At 38.1% G+C, this 21887-nt stretch overlaps 1 protein-coding gene across 6 annotated transcripts in view; it reads left to right on the plus strand.

Annotated features, from left to right (window-relative positions):
- LOC109711510 overlaps positions 1–21887 on the plus strand; it is a 70673-nt gene that overhangs the window by 13563 nt on the left and 35223 nt on the right. For 4 of the 6 annotated variants that reach the window (XM_020234595.1, XM_020234597.1, XM_020234596.1 and 1 more), the window contains one exon: positions 21730–21838. The exons of the other annotated variants lie outside the window; for them this stretch is intronic. In XM_020234595.1, coding sequence (XP_020090184.1) covers positions 21730–21838 — 109 coding nt within the window. The remainder of the gene's footprint in view (positions 1–21729; positions 21839–21887) is intronic. 6 annotated transcript variants of the gene reach the window in all.

The following is a 21887-nucleotide window of genomic DNA, read 5'->3' on the forward strand; positions in this document are numbered from 1 at the left end:
TCCCACTCGCCCGACTCAACACACGTACCACAACCCTAATCCTCAATCGTCACAGGTGGAGGATCAGCTCACTCACCCGACTCACTTGGGAGGAATCCGCTCACTCGCCCAAGACGTCTGCGGGGACCCCATAGGCTACTCCCTCGGGGACCATAAGGCGTGTCCCTATCGGGTGACAACTCGCGGAGTGTACTGCTTGTGGGAGCAGGCACACCTACAAGCTCTGTAACAGCACATCGTGAGTAATGATCAAATCTCGTCACAGAGGGATTACCTGCTACTAGGTCAACATATCTCTCTCTTTTTGGCGGTGGTCGGTTGAAGGAGAAGAAGCTGATGCTTCTAATTAAAGTCAACACCAACACTATTCACTCCAGGCAACTTAAAATCTGATATCTTTCGCCGGAGCTCCCAGAGTATCCGTTTGAGCTCAAATTTGACAGTCATGTTCGGTTTAACATACTGAACAAGAATATATCTTAAGTTTTCAGTTTCGACCCCATTTGGTCACCGAAAACTGTACCGAACTGTAATCTTTATCAGATAGCTGTCGGATTTTATTTCTCACTCTACGGGTGTCAGAAAAATATTAAACTTTAAATCTAGCCTCATTAAAATATTTCTGACATCCCTGCCAATTTTTATAATTTTCTGAGACTGTGCATTTTCTGCTAATTTATCTGCATTGTCTCTCACAGAAAATTCTAAATCTTCTGTTTTCGCTCCGATTTCAGCACAGGTCATTTTCAACTTATACTTTACACCCTTAAATCCAATAAAATAGTATCTCATACTATTTTTATTTATTTTCATTTTTACATTTAAAATCCGGTATGTTACATTCCACCGCAACCTCGCCGGAACCATTTAAATGTACACCGTAACTTCATAGTTTTAGAAGTCTGGTACCTTACAACCCACCTGTTAGTGCATTCTGATTGCTTGTCGACACTTGCAATCGGCTTCCCGCCGCATTCGGTGCTCGGTTCCGTCGGAACTTGCAATTGCGCACCAACCGCGCATCGCTTCGCAGCCTCGGGCAAAAAGGGTCTTTGTTTTGTTGTTACGGTGCCTCAAATCCGATTCCATGATTTTACGACGTCGCCTCGGCCCTCCAGGCGGAAACGAAGCCTAAACGTCCGTTTTTTTAATAACTTCGCACCGGCTCGACAAATCGCTGAACTGACTTCGTCAACGCGTCAGAAAACCTAGCAATTAGGTTTATACATGATCAATTTAGATCAAACCTTCACATATTGCAAAATCCCACTTTTGAGCCCTAACATGCAATTACCCCCAAATAATCCAAATTAAATGGAGCAACATGCTAAGAATGCTCATTAGAGGCTACTAGTACACTTAAGGTTAAGGATTAAGCCAAATCCCAAAAGTTTACCAAAATGTGAACGCCGCGAAGAGAACACGCCGCTCCAACGGGCGCGCGAAAGCTCGACCCGTCGCCTCCAACGCGTTCGCAAGCATCTTCTCCACCAACGCCGCAAATTTGAGCGAGAGATTTGGAGAGATGAGAGAGATCTTTAGAAGATGATATGTGAGGATTTCTCTCAACTCACCATGAAGTGGTTGTTGTGGGGGTGCGTGCTGCTGTGAAAAGAGCCTAGTGCTAGAAGCTTCTCTACTTATGTCAACAACCGCCAATGTAGCATACACTATTCACTTCAGACAAAGGAGTTTAGCAGTTCGTAACAGTTGGAGCCATTCTATGTCCTGTTGGTTACAAATTTGACAGGTCAAGCTCACATTTATCTAGTCATGAGTAAATATCAATTTCTAAAGTTTATCAATTTCATCCCGTTTGGTCACGAAAATGTGCTTAAACGTAATATCTTAATCAATAACTTGCGCAATTTTTATTTCTACTCTACGGGTGTCAGAAATGTATGAAACTTTAAATCTTAGGCTCATAAAAATAATTCTGACTTACCTCTTTTCATATATGTTGACACTGTGCATTCTCTGCCTAATTAATCTGCTCGTTTCTCAACAGAAAATAAATCTTCTGTTTCAACTCCGATTTGCAGCACAGGTCGTTTAACTATAATTCACCTTCTCCAAAATCAATAAAAATTAGTATCTCATATCTATTGTTTATTTATTCATCTTTATATTTAAAAATTCGGTATATGTATCATTTCACCGCAACCTCATCAGAACCATTCAAATGGCTTTCAAACCAATATACACCGTAACTTCATAATTTAGAAGTCCGGTTCCTTACAATTGAGACCAAATTCACTCACATTTGCTAAGCACAACACCAAAATGCATTACGGTTCCGCAAGTCTCGTGCAGCGTAAGTCGACACTCGACAACTCTAATACGCTCCAACACTACTTGCTACCGAATCTAGGAATAATACTTCGATTCGATCACTGGCATTGCCTAAGAGCAATATCTATTGGTGCATCGACCCATCGCAATGCCACTATACACAATCGAATTGCTTTACTACGAGATGGCACCCTTCGGCACATCTCCAATGTTAATCTCCAGAGAGTAATTCTCAGATCTAGATTGAAGCCATAAGTTATCCAAAATTCTCCAAGAGACCACTTTATCTTCTCTTTCCATTGCCGCGGCTGATATCAATTCGTTCCTATAATGAATTCACACGAACACTTTGTTCGCGAATCCGAGCCAACTCACTAACTGAGTTACCGGCCAAACCGCTCACCTTGGCTTTCCATAGGTAGACCAAAGGTCACCAACCATACGTAGATCTACCGCCCAAACCTGTCTCAACACGTAGCGTCTCTCGCTCGCAAGCGTAGACCCAATCAACACTACTGGGAGAAATTCTTACTTCGGAATTCGCACACACTTCGACTAGGAGCAACTATGACCCCAAACCACGTCAGGTCCTCGGGTTGGGTTACTGCACACTCGGTGTGTCATCGATCTCGTAATCCACACGTGGCATTCCACGCTCCCGGGTCTATGCTCGGACTACTGCCCTGACTAAAACTTTGCCCTACTCGTAGGTACCGGGCCGCTGCAACTCGCAGCCAACTGTGCCTACCCAATGGACCCAGGCTTCACAGTCCACAAATGGTCTAGGTACGGGTTGTCCCCAAGCACTACCCGCCGTCGTCGTCCTACACGACATGTTCTACCGAGCCATATATACTACTATCGGCTCCTAGGCACCTACTGCGAGCCGCGAGCCCCACGAGTGACCCATGGCCCGCTTCACACTTAGCAATGCTACAGTGCTACTGCCATCTCACTCCCCCGGCTGAATAAAATCCGCATTCCACGAGTATTTACACTCGAGCGCTCTACGCCTCTACAGCGTTCCACACGAAATCTAGCATTAGGCAATCTTGCCTATGCACACCGGCCGCACGAGCACAACCGCCTACCTCACCTTAAGGTACTACTAGGCCCACGTGCTCAAACTTGGCCACTAATCGACCATTCTCTCAACAATGACTCTACCTTCACCGTCCAATCTATCGGAACAATATCCGAAATTTTCGGATTACTCGGGTGCCTACAAGTATCATGGCTCAACTCTCGCAATCTACTGATCATGTTGCCTTGAGAGTCACTTCACCATTTCATCTACACCACGAGTCTCATTTTTCGTCCAAGAACCACTACTAACAATTTGCTAGTACCGTCTAGCTCTCTACCTGCTCCAGCAGGCGCTATACTCTTTCACACAAGCATGCCCGGGTACCCTTACCTACCCGTCCACTGGTACCTACCATACTAATGTATAAATAGTAGCAACTGACCATGAAAATGCATGCAATGCACTAACTTAATATCATGCAGAAACACACATTTGCTGCAACTAAACCATACCTGCCGTGGCATCTTCGACAGCAGCAGGTTCCTTGACTTGAGCGGCAAACACCTGGTCACTCGGAGTCGACTGAGCCACCTCGGACCGACGAGGTGCCATCACACGTCCAACTGACGCAACAGTAGGTAGGGCTCCTCCATAATGGCCCGGAATTGTCGGAGCCGATGGAGTAGACGGGACAGGAGAGGTCCTCCTTGGATAGTGGCGGCTAATGTGCCCCGCCTGACCACACATGAAGCATCTTCCCTTTTTTTGCTCGCAATGGTTCGGGTCATGTTTACCTCCGCAAATGATGCACTTCCGAGTCCCACAACTCTGGGACCATGCTCGCGGGTACTTCGGAGGCTTCTTAGACCTTGACTGACCTCTCGAGCCATCAGAAGCTCGCTTCTTACCGCCGTCCCTCTTGGACGCCTCTCGCTCCTCGCGGACGTGGGCATTACTATGCTCCGCCCACAACGCTCGATCGAGCACCTCCGCAAATGTAGTGAGCTTCAGAACGTGAAACGCTTTATATATATCCGGTCGGAGTCCTCTCACGAACCAGTTGGCCCGATCTCTGTCGTCTCGCACCACGTCGGGGACGCCGTCGATAATACGTGAGAACTCCTGCTCGTACTCTCCGACCGAGCGGTTTCCTTGCTTTAACTTTCGGAATTTATCCTGGAGCTTCTTTTTCTTACTATTGGGGAAATAGTTGACATATAACACGCTCGGAAACTCTTTCCACGTCAATGGCGGAAGGTCGGGAGACCGATCTCGCTTGACCCGCTTCCACCACACCTTCACTGCCCGCTCCAAGCAATGTGTAGCAAGGGGAACTTTATCCTTCTCTAGTATATAGAGATCTTCAAAAAGAGTCTCCATTGAGTCCACCCGCGACTCGACCATCCAAGACTCAACCTTCTTCCCGTTGAACATCGGCGGACTAAACTTTCGAAACTTCATAAGAGCCGCAAGTGCGCGCTCCCTCTCGGCTTCCATAGCTACACCTTCGGGATTTAATGTCCCCGAACTGGCAGCCACCATCGCCGGCGCGGATTGCGCCGCAACTGGCACAGCTGCCGTGGCCATACCCTCTGTCACGACGGGCACGACCACCGGAGGCGCGGGCCGCTCAACATTCGCTTGAGCCGACGCCAGCTGCGCTACCAACTGTTGTAGCCTCGCAATCTGGTCCTCTTGGCGCTGCATCGCCCTGACCATCGAAGCGATCTGCGCTCGCAATTCCCGCACTTCTTCAGATCCCGACTACTCGGGCACCTCGGGAGGTGGTGCCGGAGTGGATCTAGTCGCGGGGCGTCTCTTTGGTGCCATAGCTCCTGAAACGCGATCACTTGGTTAATCACCTTAACTCGTTAATCTTGTCGCAACTTCTAGACAACGCGACTCAAATCAGGCGAAAGTCACACAAGGGTGCCTATTCTCATCACTAGGTTTCATGTTGTCGCGCGCCAACATGAACACACTTGGTTGAGAATATACCACACTTTGAGTCTATCTCTGACATCCGTTTTAGAGGTTTAGTATCTTAACCCAATCGATTCAACTTCCGCCACCGTTATAGGTTCACGTTCCACTCATGCACCTATAACCTTACGGTTTACCGTCCTAGGGTCTCTTAAGTCATTCTAGACTCTCTCTTTACTTACTCTTAGCTTGCTCTGATACCACCAACTCTGTCACGCCCTGCCCAGAATCCAATACCAATTTGGCACGGTTCGGGCGCGCCAGACGGACCGCCGAACGGACAGCACCTCTCCTGTCCGCCCAAGGCTAAGCAACCAGATCTTGTACAATTAAGCGCCCAGGAAATGCTTAAATAACATACATGATCGATACGATGCACACAAGTGCAATACATCTAAGAGCAAGAACCACAAGTAATATGCAAGTGTATAAAGAGAGATAGTCTAACTATTACAACCATTCAATAGTTACATCATTTGATAACATTACATTTTCATCTTTCAAAATATAGATACATGTTTTCCAAAATACATCATGGCTCTCCCATAACTATCCAAAACATCATCTAGTACACGAGGGTACTCTAATGCATAAAGGAAAAGCTACTAACTAGGCTCACTTAGGGCGCTATGCCCTTGCCGCGGTCCTCGCTCGGCTCGCCTCTATGTGTACCTGTACCCCAAAACCACACGGGGTGAGAACTATATAAATATAGTTCCCAGTGGGTTCGGCCGCCGACGCCGCCGGTTTTCCCACTAGGTCTAAGCTGGCACAGATAGAGAGATAGATAGATAGATAAAAGTAAACTGCGACTACTCTATCATGCCATCAACGATGATAATGCATGCAACAACTACTATCATGCGAGAATCATGTCATGAGTATAGAAAAGTACATAGTAATGCAATCTACAACATACACTATGTCTACTCGAGGTAATGCATGAACATAGCAATGATATTCTACTAATCATGATACTATGCTTCAACAATAATGGAAATGAGCTACTACATAGTGATGTATCTACAACATGCTACTATGTCTCAATGTCAACTCAAGGTATGAATGCAAATCTGCTATGCCATTCATATTCTTTACCCAATCTGCTTGGAAATGAGCTACTACATAGTGATGTATCTGCACATGCTACTATGCCTCAATAATCCGAATGAACGAGCTACTACATAGTGCGTCGTGCAACTATGCCTCGATAGTATCCAATCTCATGGCTAACCCGAAGGTTGCCACCCCGGGGTCAACCCCGACTCACTCTCAATCTCATAGGTGAGGAGAATCTGCACTCGCACACCGAGACCGTCTGCGGGACAACTACGTCTGCCCCTAGTGAAGTACTCCGGAGACTCGTGCTTCGGTGGAGCGACCACCGACAAGCAAAAACAGACTAGTGAGTATGATCCAATCCTCACAAGAGGATACCCTATCTACCAGGGTCAATGTGCCTCTGCTGCACAATACCAAATGCATAATCAATGCCTCAAATGCACTAATGCCAAATGCATAATGTCTACAACATGACAATCGGGAAAATCTACTATCCCTAGGTTCAAATGCCATAGTGTTTCACTACACTAGATTTGATGCCACTCGTTTATGTCATGATGTTATATGTGTCTTAATACACTAAATCGACATGCCACTCGTCAATATTATAGTGTCTTTATTACACTAGTCCAAACGCCACTCGTCTAGGCCAATTACATGTCCAAGTTCATCATCATTCTTGTCACTATAGGATTCTTGTCGCAAGACCCAATCCTCATGCAACCTAAGATCAAGTGTCAAGCCCACAATGCTACACAACCTAGGTAACATGCAAGGAATGGAAATGTAATCATCTACTAATCCTATAATGCACAATATATCAACATATAGGAATATGATCAACATATAGAACTTAGACATAAAAGGAAGCTCAGTTGCTTCGGGATGGACACCCCCCACCTTTTAATGCTACCAAGAGGCTAGGGTTCCGATTTCGTGATTTTTGAAAGCTTTTGCCGCGAGCTGCGGCAATCTATACCTTAACGGCTTCGTTCTTTAATATCTTCACGTAGCCTCGTCGTATCGCCGAACCGACTTCGCCAACGCGTCAGAAAACCTAGCAATTAGGTTTATACATGATCAATTTAGATCAAAACCCCTCACAAGCAAAACCCCTCTTTTGATGCCCTAAGATGCAATTATGTAAGAATTCATCATTTGATCTCTAAATTCGAGCATCAACTATCTATTTAGCATCCAGGAGTTTCACTAAACCCATTTCTAAGGCATACAAATCACTACTTAGCAATTTACCATTGTTGCTATCAAAGCTTACCTCTCAAACTCAAGCTCTCTTCAAGCCAATGGTGAAAAAAAAGAAAGCTTCACCTCTAAGCAAGCTTTTTTTTCTTCTCCAAATCCACCTCCAATTCCTCTCTTTGGTGGAGAAATTGCTAGAGAGAGAGAGATCTTTCTCTTTGGTTGCAAGTGTGAGGGAATGAGAGAAAAGGCTCAATCCTTCATATATATATATGTATATAGGAAACTTGACCTCTAAGTTTCATAGGAAACATGACCTCCAAGTTATCCAAGAACACTATTCACATTCAGTTTAGCAGCACGGTACATATATTTTTCGTCTGCCCTTCTGAACGTCCGTTTGAGCTCAAATTTGGCAGTCATGCTCGGTTTTACTTAAGTTACTGAAAGAAATTTTAATCTTTCAGTTTCGATCCCGTTTAGTCACCGAAAGGTCTATCGAACTGTAATCTTTATCAGATAACTGTCGGATTTTATTTTTCACCTTCCGGGTGTCAGAATGGGCTGAAACTTTAAATCTAGCCTCATAAAAATAATTCTGACTTATCCTCCAGTTTTCATAATTTTCTGACACTGTGCATTTTCTACTAATTTATCTGTCCCGTTTCACACAGAAAATTCTAAATATTCTGTTTTCACTTCGATTTCAGCACAGGTCATTCCCAACCTATATTTCACTTCTCTAAATCCAATAAAAATAGCATCTCATACTATTTTTATTTATTTTCACTTTTACACTTAAAAATCCGGTATGTTACATTCCACCGCAACCTCACCGGAACTATTTAAATGTACACCGTAACTTCATAGTTGTAGAAGTCCGGTACCTTACACCGTAACTCATCATTTCCTCCCAAATTACTTGCGTCTTCCTCTTCATCTTCTTCTACTTGTGCATCAAGCTTGTCGTTAAAATATCTATCATTGCCCTGCTGTCGGCGAATAAAGTTATGTATCATGCAGCATGCCATAGCAATCAAGCATTGCACTTTATATGGAAATGGTATTGCTAGGTTTAGAATTTTGAAACGCTTCTTTAAAATGCCAATGTCTTCTCGACCACATTTCTTAATTGAGCATGCCGATGATTATACAGATCTCGTGGATTTCGATGTGTGCGACCCCGTGTGTTACCATCAAATTGACTAATATGATAACGCTCTTTTCTATAGGGTGCAAGAAATATATTTGTATTTGCGTATTCCGAATCTACTAAGTAATATTTGCATGCGATCATTGCGGAATACAACTTGTTAAATAAATCACTGTTGTTAGTAAAACAACAAACATAAATTATAAGAAACAAATATTTAGATATTACTTTTTGGAACAACAAAACCACTACTTTCGCACGCCTATTGAAGTACTCTTATATCCGTAGCAGATCCCTCCCAGCCTATGCATACAAACAGGAAGTGATGATCAAATGAGATGACAACCATCATATTTTGGGATGTAAACCCTTTGCGATAGCGAAATCTTGGTTGCTTGCTCCTTTGGACAACCACTGGAATATGTGTTCCGTCGACCGCACCAATAGCATTTTACAACTCAACATGAAACATATTTATGAATTAGTAACCATTCATTTATAATCTAATGTTATTATACATATAAGCATGATAGTTTACCTTTAAGGGATGAAAATTTGGATCATCCCTAATCCTTGGATGCACGCAGCATTACTTGTCGGCAACATTATGTAGTGATCTTTCAGCATCACAATGCCTTGTAGAACATTGTTAAAATGTGTACTAATTGTTCCCCCGAATGTTGGAATGTTTCCGCAAGGACCCTATTTGCTACACCATGGCCTATGCAAAATAGAAAATTGCTAATTGTTCGTCAGCAGTCATATTCCTTGTGCTGCTTATCAACCCTCTCCTGACTAGCTCATCGTGGAGTGCAATAAATGTAGTGGTACTCACGTGAAAGTCATGGTAGCCTTGCTCAGGATGACCATTCCAAATATCACAAAGCATCTTATGTCCAGTAAAAGGCTGAGTTTGGCATTGTTGCTTGTTCAATGTATTTCTAAATGTCAAGTTTCCTTGCTCACGTAGCAACACAAATAATTGATCCCAATAATCATCATCTTTATCTAATACTAGTGCAGTAACCCGTGCGTTGCGACGGGTAGATACTATTAAAATAAATTTAGTGTCTAATTAATATATCAAGAATTTATTATTATTTTAAAAATCAAAATAGTCCAAGCATATTGGCTTCTTGTAAAAGTATATTAATTTGCTAAAGTTGATTAGTAACAAAATGTTTATAGAAAAATAATAAGTATGTTAACCTATTGAGACGAAAAATGACATACTATTTGAGAGAGGTTTAGATAAAAAATCTAATAAAAATTAACATTTTATAAATCAAAACAATCAAAGAGTTAAACTTTTTTTGTATAAGTTATATTTTTATTCCTTCATTTTCTATATAAGCTAAGATACTTATCCCTTCAAGAAAATGAAGACCTTTTTAGATCATATATCAATCTAATTTTATAAACAGCTTATATCAGTTAATAAAAAGAGTCATACAAATAGAAAAAAAAAAGCATATGATAAGTTATATAATAAATTTTTAAGAGACAAAAAGATATACAACCTAACACAACCAAATACAGTAAATATAATACAGAACTTTACTTTCGAGAAAAAAAAATAAAAAACAAAGGATAGAAAAAGAAAAAATAATAAATCTTCAACATAACAAACACATTAGTCTGAATACCATGCAAATAAAAAAAACTTAAAAAAACTGAATAAAACTATCAAAGAAATTTCAACGATACAACATNAAGAAGAGAATTGAGCTTTTCGTAGGTTTCTACGATTTACTGTTTAGATTAGGATTAAAGTAGGTGAACCATTAATTAGACGTTATATTTGTAGGAAAGGTGAAGGGTTGGATTAAGGTGAGTGGACTATTAATTAAACGTTATGTTTGTAGGAAAGGCGAAGGGTTGGATTAAGGTGAGTGGGCTATTAATTAAATGTTATAGGTGGAGGGAAGGATTAGATATTATAGGTGGAGGGAAGACGACGTTATGTGTATAGAAAGGCGAAGGGTTAGGTTAAGCTTAGTGGACTATTAATTAGATGTTATAGGTGAAGGGAACCCGAAAAGTTGGTTTCGCTAAAGGAAGGAAACTCCGCCACGTGGCTTTTTTTTGGGGAAATAATGTATAGGTATAGATTGTCATAATATTGGCTATGATTGCCGAGGAAAGTACAGATCGATATACTAACTCACCCATCACTGTTGCAAAAAAATCCTAATGTCATCAAGTAGATATGGTAATTGAGTACACATCAATACATTGCCATAGATGAGTATAGATTGAGCAAATGTGCAACATTTAATGCGGAAGTTGGTACATAAACGATATTCAATTGTTATTACGAAATAGAGAACGTATTACGAAGCATAACACAAATAAATGCATAAGCTCCTCAAATAGATCTACCACATTTGTAACGCGAAGAACACGATTGGTAGGCAAATAAGTAAACACATGACTAAAGCCGAAAGTAACAAACATTGACCAACATTACAACATTATTCTAAAACATAACATACATGCGAAGATAACTTGACAAAAAGAACCAAAAGTAACCAGCATCGACCAACATTACGACATTGTTCTAAAATATTAATATACATGCAAAGATAACTCCAATGAAAACATAACCCAAAGTAATAAACAACGACCAACATTACGACATTGTTCTATTATATAACATAGATGAAAAGATAACTCCAAAAAAGATAGAACAGAAAGTAAAAAACATCGACTGACATTACTCCATTGTTCTGCAGCCCTAGGAAAAACTGCTTGTATAATAAATTTTTCTGTGCAACTTGCTGATCAACCCACATGAATGCGAGCTCGTCATTTATGGTCATGAAAACTTGGCGATTCTTATCGTCCTTGAAAGCATCACCTGCTGCTAAGATTATTTCATTAGTTATCCTCGACAAATTATAAACTCTGTACATGCATGCCTCAATTGATGCGATATTTGAGTGATTGGTGATCTCGTTGTGATATATTTGTCGTACAAGGTCAAGTTTTTGTTTTCAAATTTTGACCATCTCGACTATCTCGTCACTCGTGAGATCACTTTTCTTCCTTCGCCCACTAGAAGAAGATGCATGCTTATGTTGAGGATTGGTGGGTTGTGGAGATTGAGCTCTTTTTCTAGCAGAGCTATGGCCAGAACCACTAGCACTTTGTCTGGCAGTTGTGTGCATCGGGGGAGGGCTTGGAGAGCGTGAGGTATTAGCGCCTCCATCATTCGTATTCATAGCGCACCTTGATGACCTTGCTTCAAATGGACTGGGTAAGAGATGAAATGCTGACATTCTAACTCCAATGCCACTTTCATCCTCACCAGGGAAAGATGAGGATAAGCTATCAATTGTGGTGGGGGCTGCCATTCCTGAGGAAAATCCATATCTTCCCGTGGCAGTTGTCTTTTTAGTAAGGAACTCAATGTCCTTATAAGCGGGAAAGGGTATATCCCTACACTTGGCATAGGTCGGATTCTCCCGAACAAAGGATATTAATAATTTAATACTATACGAAGTTGGTGACCAAAAAAATATAATGCAAAGTATTTAAATTTTACCGCTATTACAGCATCCTAGACACTTGGATCACCGATTGTGGGAATGTTGAAAACATAATCCCATCCCCACCGCTCTTATTGGCAAGACAATTGTAGGTCATGAAAGTTTTTTTTAGAACTTTCAGTCGATTCTTCATTTTGGTCCTAAGTGAGGTTAACGTTGTTTCTAGTGTCGAGTTCACTTATGATCCTATTCCAAGCTATGGTAGTGAAAGTCCTATTGACGTAGTTACCCAAAGTTTGTGCCTCCTTCATTAGACTTAAACAAATTGCATCCAAACTGTCGGTCCAATTAGGAGTTCTTGTCCTTGTTTCATTTCGAAGTCTGCTGGGACCATCATTCTGTTGATTTTCTCATTTGGTGAGTTCTCCGGCAATCCACCTTTCTTGTGAAGGGACTTAGAAAATTTCTTGAAGGGATGCATCTATAGTTAAATTAATTAGTACTTCACGAAGTGTGCATGAGATCGACACAATACTTTTTAAACAAGTGTTATACACAAAGCATCATATGTCCATGAAGTCAAGCTTGCATATACAATAGGTGAGGAAACTTACAAGATATAACAGTTGATGTACGTATATGTTCTACTATGTCCAACAACCCAACAACTCAATGAAAACTGTTAACTTGAGGATTTCATATTGGAAGCATTCTTAGATTCAAAGAAAAGACAGTCATAAAAGCATATGTAAGTCTACTAACGAGAGAAATAGAATAGTATAGAGCAATTGAGCTACATAAGTATGTTTAACTATGTCCACCACGAATCCACGACGCATAAAAGGTTGTAGTAAATATTGGAACAAAGCTCAGATGCGCATGACTAGTAGTCACTTATCATTTAAGTGCCGTGGCACGGGGTCGTGCCGGAAACTTGCCGGCACGATACGGTACGGTGTGTGCCGAGCAGTGTCGATGCGTGCCGGTCAAAAAAATTCTTGTGTACCGACACATAATAGCATGAAATATTTATTTTCTTTAGCAACAAAATATTTAACTATTTATTATGTTTTTTTATCACATCTTTTAAACTTTATTGAGAAAATTACTTACTAATTTAAAGAATAGAGGGCTTTGAGCTGTGCCACCGGCACGGGGTTTGTATCGTGCCGCTATCTTGTTGGCACGGTACGACACGGTAGGTACGGCCCGTGTCGACGGGCACTTAAAACCTTAGTTAAAACCTTGCTTATAAGCAGTAGATAGACATGAAATCGAGGTGGCAAAGTAAAGTCAGTGCAATAAGAGCACATGCAATAGCAGCAGTTATACATATACAAGTTTTACAAGTTTACAACGACTAACTAGAATCCAGAAAGCCTAAAAGTTTGTAGTACAAGCATAAACCAAATTGAGATTTGAATAAGTAGCTATCACTCATAAGCAGAAGATAGACATGAAAACGAGATGCAAAAAGTATAGTAAAGAGGACAATATCACATGCAATAGGTGAGAGCTACTCTACAAATGAATGTTTTACTATGTCCAATAAGAATCCATACAACATAAAAGATTGTAGTAAATATTGAAACCATTTTCACATTTAAATATAGTATCTAGACATAAGTAGTGAATAGACATGGCTCAGGTGGTGGGTTACCACATATGGCTCAGGTGGTTTCCAACTAACATGGGGCTGCACAATTTTAGCAATCTATGCCATCCATCAAATGCAGATTGGAAACTGGCATCATCGCCAAAACACGATTTGTCATCCTTTATTTATATCGCTCGGTCTTGTACTAACCATTTTCATGACATCCGAAGAACAACTCAAATTCATGGAGTGAAGAACAACAGATATATGTAGATGATTTCGCAAAACATTTTACACTTGTCAAGATCAGTGCAATTAAAGTGTCCATTTTAACACCATATTCTTGATTAGCACACAAATGCTCGGTAATGAGCAGTGGCAGACAGAAAATAGTACATCTAGATGAAATAGAGGTGGCAAAGACAAGTGAAGAGGGTAAGAAACATGACTTTCCATGCAGATCTACAAATATGTAAGGTTTATCATGCCGAACAAGTATCCACACAACTAAAGAAGATGACATATAAATAGTGAATGTATTCTCGTATTTGATGAAATGGTAGTCAGTGAAGCATCAGAATTACATGAAATGAAGGTGCCAAAGTGAAGTGAAGAGAAGAACAGCACATGATATAGCAGCATATGTACATATATATGTTTTATTCTGTCCAACAAGTTTCCACAAAGGCTAGAAGATTTGTATAAATATTACAAACATTTGCTCAATTATATACTGCTGTTAACCGACGCATCAAATCTATACGAAATCATTTTGTCACAGACAGCCCACACAGGAAAATAAACATGATATAAACCAATATTCAATTTGAAATAAACCAGTCCGAAGTAGGCTACAAATATTTGTTTGGTCATAGAGCCGAAATGTAGTGGCGTCAGTAGTATGGCTCATATGGTTTCCAAGTAACATAGGGTTGCACAAATTTTGTAATCTATGCCATCCTTCAAACATTAATGGAAACCGACATCATCGCTGCTATTGGGTTAACATATATTTTGTTTGACCAGCATTCGACTTCTCATTGATAGTCGTGGCTGGAATGGAAAAATTTCTCCATGCCACCCACTCATTCCGATGTTGGCTTTAGATCTAAAATGAACTAAATTGAAAAAGATGAAATAGTAATTGGAACATGGTCTAAGTTTCCCATCAAAAGATTTTCAAATAGTAAACATCAGTGTTCAAACTTGGTAGACATAGTAAAATATTATATGTAGTTTTGTCGCTATATCATGGTTATTTGCCTCTGCTCATTTATTTGCCACCTCTATATTGCGTAGATCTGGTGCTTTTATGTTGGCTAATTCATAACATTACAAGGTACTTGTGTGCAGATCAAAGAAATTGGCCCTAAAAGGATGCATGATTAAAACTACAGTACTGTTTTTAACTAAATAAAAGTGTTGTAAGTAGATCCTGTCATTACAAAGGGTTTGTAAATGATAATGATAGAAAAGGCAAAGGAAATTTAGCCACAGGAAACAAACCTTGGTATAACCAAACTTTTCACTATGCAGACATATCGGAAGGTCACCCTTGGGTTGGAATCGGCCCTAGCTAGCAAAAGGAGCAAGATTGAAGGCCAAGACCGTAAACAGTGGCGGCACAAAGCCTACTTGGTGACGGCGGGGGTAGCACGAAGCGGAATAGGCGAGATCGCAAGAAAAAACCAACAAATATAGTGCAAAGAAAAGAAACGTTCAATAGTCTAGTTCAAAATGTTTTATCTAAATTTTTAACTAATTCTGAATTGACTAATTATAGAACCAATTAATTTAAGAAAATTTTGCAATATATGCACAGAAATAATTAATTAAGTTGTTTCAAATTACATCTCGACTTAACTAAGCTATTTCTTAATTATGCAATTTTGATTAAGTTGAATTTATAATAATTTTGACATACAATAGGTTTTTATTTTTTATTTTTCATACTATAATTTATTATTATGTATAGATTTATATAAGACCAATGTTTGAGACGCGCGCCTTAGCCCCTAGGCGCGAGGCGCGGGTCTCAACGCCTTAGGGAGTGAGGCGCGCGCCTTATAGGCGCGAGGCGCGGCTCTCAACGCCTCAGGGAGTGAGGCGCGCGCCTTATACGAACCTTGTGATATTGTCATTTAAAGTATTTAGGGTTTGGGTTTTCGGTTTTTTTAATGTATTATAAAATATTAAGGAATTGAAAAAAAAATTCTAATTTGAATGCTTTCTTCCTCTTTTCTCTTGGTTATTCTCTCTTCCACCCCTAATGGTAATAAGTAGCAGCGGCAAAAAGCAAGAAGTAAGAAGTAACAGTAAGCACTTTTAAGTTGATAGTTGAAACATAATTTTTTTTTTTTAATTTGAGAACATTTATACATGTGATTTCTTTGTTTTTTTTATGGTTTTTTTTTCTATGGCTTTTTTGGAATTTTTTAACGTAAAATATTCATTTAAACTAGGCTTCTGAATAGTGTTTTATTTTTATTAGATGTGCGCCTCATCTTCTTGAGGCGCGCGCCTCGCGCCTAGGCTCTAGAAGGCCTTTGCATCTTTTTGCGCCTTGCACCTTTTCAAACACTGTATAAGAGATGCATACAAACAATTTTTAAGGGTTAATTACACCGTTGGTCCCAACCTTTGCACTGTTTTTCACTTTGGTCCCCAACCTTTTTTTTGCAATCAAGTCCCTCATCTATCGATTTCATTACAATTAAGTCCCAACCGTTAGATAAGTGTTGAAGTTAATGGAAAATGCCCTATCAGCACCATGGAGGCGCCGTGTCAGCGCCAACTAATTATACAAGAGTAAATTACATCATTGGTCCCTAACCTTTGCACTAATTTTCACTTGGGTTCCCAACCTTTAAATTTTAATTTTAAATTTAAATTTTAAATTTAAATTATACTTTGAATTAAATTATAAATTCAAACAAGATTTTAATTTAAAATTTGATTTTGGATTCAAATTTAAATTCAAATTTAAATTTTGATTTTGTATTTAATTTTAAATCCAAATTCACATTTTAAATTCTAATTCTAATTTAATTTCAAACTTTGATTTCGAATTTCAAGTTCAAAATGTGAATTTGAATTTAAAGTTTAAATTGAAATTTACAATTGGAATCAAATCTTAAATTCAAATTTAAGTTTTGTCAAATTTAAAATTTAAAATAAAAAATTTGAATATAATTTTAAATTTAAATTCATATTTTAAATTTAAATTTCAGTTTCCAAATTTTCATTTAAATGCAAATTGAAATATCAAAATCAAAATCAAAATTTTAAGTTTGAATTCAAACTTTAGATTCAATTTAAAATTCAAATTTAAAATTTGAATGTCAATTCAAAATTTTAATTCAGCTTTAAATCAAAATTGTACCTTTAAATTAAAATTCAATATTCTAATTTATCGTTAGTTTAAAATTTTAATTTTAATATTAATTTTGAATTTAAATTTAAAATTTTGAATTTTTTTTTTTGTGGACTAAAGTGAAAAATGTGTAAAGTTTAGGGACCAAAATTGACATGCAAAAGAATGCCAAGTAGGTGGCGATGTGGCGATTTCGTTAATTTTAACACTTTTTTTAACGGCTGAGACGTAATTGCAATAAAATCAAGAGATTAGGGACTCAATTGCAAAAGAAAAAAGTTGGTGACCCAAGTGAAAATTGGTGCAAAGGTTGGGGACCAATGATGTAATTAACCCCAATTTTAAATAATTTATGTACTACTAAATAAAGTGAGATTTTGAAGGCCTTGGTACTTTACAAATGTTACTACTACAACTTTAAATATCCACACCATTAGATATTAACTCATGAATTTTTAATCTTTTGATAAAGGCCAAAGTCTCCAAAACGACATTTGTTAGATTATGGTTTATATTAGTGCAAATCAATTGAATCATTGTTTGAAAGATCTTTCAAATGCATAGGTCAAAAAATAATGGCTTTAGTTTTCGTTAGAAGAATGCTATACAACGGTTAAGAAGCATATTCAATTTACACTATCTATTTTTATCTCCACTTGGTTGTGAAGTTATAAGAGCTCAAGAAATTGTTAATTTTAGTTTCTATCAAGGATTACCTGTGCTGCATGTGCTGTATTGTGCCCAGGTTGTGCTACACATGGCATTGGGTCGTGTCGACACCGTATTGACAAATTGTTTTTTTTTTGTGGCATATTTTGAAGTCTTTTTGAGTTTTTTTTTTTTTGAGGCAAAAAGTTTTACAAAATGTTTTTTCACATTGAAATATGTAGATCTTGTAAATCTACATATTTGAAGCAATTAGTAAGTTACATTGCGTAATAAGACCAAATTTAAGTTAAAAAACAAGAAGATTTCTTCCTATTTCTTTAATCGTTTTAGTTGTAGTGAATTTCCCACTATGAAGTGCAAATACTTCAATTTACATGTTGTTCGTGAATCAGATGCACATTGAATATCGATACGCACCCGATACACGCTTTGTAAGTGCCGATACCAGAATAGAGTTTTCAGAGTTAAAAAAATCTTAAAAATATCGTATACTGCTTACATATGAAAGGATACAAGGACACTGTGCGGGATATGGCGCGTGATATGAGGGGATATGACAAAGTTCTTTTTTGGTCTAAAATAAATTTTTTTCGAGAAGTCCACATTGTAACCCAGTGGAAATAAGGAAGAATGGGGAAAAATGCCAATCTCTCTTCAATTCGTCATTGCCCTATCATTTTGTTCATGGACGGTTGAAGGCTCTCTCTCACTGTCTCCACACAATACTAACCTATGGTTTAGTCCTTTAGGGTTTAGCTTTTACTTTTTATTTTATTATTTTTTTAATTTAATTGGCCAACCTAATACTAACCAACAAAGGCCGTAGAGAATGTTTCTTTGTCTTGCTTTTATTAAAGTGTTAGCACATATTTTTTTATTACTGTTTTATATAATGAAAACTATTGCTCTTTGGCCAAGACATAAATGACAAATGNAAAAAACAATGACCATAGAGAATGGTTTTTTGTCTTGCTTTTATTAAAGTGTTAGCACATATTTTTTTATTACTGTTTTATATAATGAAAACTATTGCTCTTTGGCCAAGACATAAATGACAAATGACTAATTATCTAAATATCTATTATTATCGTTTGTCAAGTTAGATGATAATTGATTGATAGCCTTTGAATTATTATTATACGATTATCTTTTTTGATGAATAGACCTAGAACAATTGTACGAGCTAATGTATATGTCTCTTAATAAAAATTTAGGTTTCCAAATTGCCCTTAATTTATCATTACATATAATTAAACATACATTTAAATATATTTAAATAATATTTTAATTAAGAACCACCCGTGTATCGTATCCTGACATTTCTACGGATCATCGTATCCGTATTGTGTTGTATCTGTATCCCAGTATCCGTATTTGTGCACCAAATATTTCCATGGTAGGGCTTTCCGACAATTTTATCCAAATATGATTTTGGTTTTGGTTTCATACATATACTTACATACTATGTAGAAATTGATTCTTTTTGGTTATTATGATGTTTAGGACTCCTCTCCTACTAAATAGTGTGAGATATTATAGAAAAGCCATTTTATAGCCATTAGAGATGTTAAAACACTCTAAAAACTTTTCATGATATTTTAAAATAAAAAAAATCTGTGCCAATTTGTGCCAATATGCCCGTGGAGTGCTACTGGCGCAAGGGCGTGTGCCGACATTGGCACGACCTTTGTCACTACGCCAACAACGTCTCCCGTACTGCTGTACCAGTAGCGTTCTATGCCGTTGTGCCGCACAGGTTATGCCAGTGCCACAGAAATCACAAGTTTCTAGATATTTCAAACAATCCAGGTTGTATCTTTATGGACATCAATATAGAATAAAACGTAGGTATTAATATGTAGATTTTTCTTTTTAGTAATGGTTTTGATTAATTAGTGTTAGCATTAAATTATATTGATATTAGTCTATAGACACAAACATATAGATGTGCACACACGTGTAGACATGCATACGCACACACACGTACACATAAACACGTGCACACATACACATACACACAAATGTGTGGACATACTGATGCAAGACAAATTATAAAAAGTTTTCATCTATCTTGCTTGTGATGAGCCCAAAAGCTATATTAAATTGAATTATAGAAATTTTAATAAAATTAGAGAAAGGAATTTAGAAGAAGAATCAGGAGGAAAGATGAGGAAGAACAGAGAAGATAGAACATTAAGAAAGATAGATTTTCGTCGGCGCACACAGCAAGAGGAAGAAGAAGATACTATGACCGCACTCAAAACACAGAACTCAAATTTTATTTCATCATAACTCATCTCTAGAATTACAAGCCGTAGGCTATACTTGTAGCTTTCAAAATATAATCCTAGTCTAAGACTTTAAAACAAATCCTACGATTTTAGGGATCTTTCTAATCCAATCATATCTATAAAAAATCCTATATCATATCCCTAATTTTTAGGGATTTATTTCACATGATAAATCCTAGAAATATTTTTTTAAAAAATCACCCAAATAAATTAGCAAATAATAATTCCGAAAATTAGAAAAGAAAAAACTAAACGACTCAATCAAACCTAATACAAAAGTTGACTCAAATAAATAAAATATGACTCAACCGAATCTTATCCGAATCCGACTCTGCATCATTCGCTTTCGCCGTGCAGGATCTCATCCTCGATATCATGATAATTAATAATAGGATGAAGATATATCGAGTCGTAGGGAGGATGAAGTGGTGTAATCAAATGCCTGCATTTGGAACAATCTTCATCAGCAGCATCTTAATTGCAACATTGTAGGAAGAAGGATCATTGCCCAGAAGTTTCACATAACTTGATTTATCCAGAAGAAAAGAAGCGGATGTTTGCTACAACTGTGTCCGTGTATGCAAACTATTCCTGATGGTGGAAGTGGAGCTCCTTGATTGTTGGTGGCGGTTGGATAATGGATGCTTTTATAAACTTTTGAGTTGTCTTTGGAGTTGGTGGAGACGATGGAAATGGCGGTATGAGCCAAGAGCTGGCTAAAGCTACATATGTCAAATGAGAACTCTATAGTGGTTGTCATTCAGGAAGGGTTAGGTTTTGGAGAAGTTGTTTGATTTCAACTAATTGATGAAGAATTCCTAAATTGATGGTATGTAATGTGTTTGCAGTAGACTGCAAATTTTCTAATCGGGCATTGGTGGAAGTATGATAGTTTCTACATGTTGTTTGAAGTTCATGATTAGAAACCATAATTTTTAGGTGAAAAAACAGAATTTTTTCTGACACCAAAACTGATGTAGGACAAACAAGAAAATCCTAATCTATCTTGCTTGACATGAGCCCACAATCTATATTAAACTGAATAACAAAAATTTTTAGAAAATTAGGGAAAGGAATTTAGAAAAGGAATCAAAAGGAAAGATGAGGAAGAACAGAGAAGATAAAACCTTAAGGAAGATATATTTTGCCCCATGCATACGGCAAAGAGGCAAAAAAAGATACCATGATTGCAATTAAAATATGAAACCTAAATTTTATTTCATCATGACCTAAATTTTATTTCAAATTTTATTTCACATGATAAATTCTAGAAATATTTTAAAAATTCACCCAAATAAATTAACAAAAAAAATAATTCCGATAATTAGAAAAAAATCTAAACAACTAAGTCAAAACGAATACAAAAATTGACTCAAATAAATAAAAGATGACTCAACCGAATCCTATCTGAATCCGACTATGCCTCATGTGCACATACACCCAAACACGCACATACATACATGGGTATTTAGACACCAGCGCATGCACACACGCACATGCACGTGCACATGCACATACATAGATATGGTGAGATCCGTATTGTTGCCTAGTTTTGGAGAATGTAACATGTTATTCTGTCTTCATTTTCAAGGGGAGCTTTGGTTATTGCAACACCTTTTGCTAGTGGCTTCGACCACTTCTTAATAGCAGATGAAGTGCAGTTCAAGTTTGACAGGTGTCTGCGATTTTTACAGGAGATAGTGAGTCTAGCAGTTGAACATTATAACTTTGTAGACATCTCATGCAAAT

This window comes from Ananas comosus, linkage group 6, assembly GCF_001540865.1.
Source record: "Ananas comosus cultivar F153 linkage group 6, ASM154086v1, whole genome shotgun sequence".
Lineage (NCBI taxonomy): Eukaryota > Viridiplantae > Streptophyta > Magnoliopsida > Poales > Bromeliaceae > Ananas > Ananas comosus.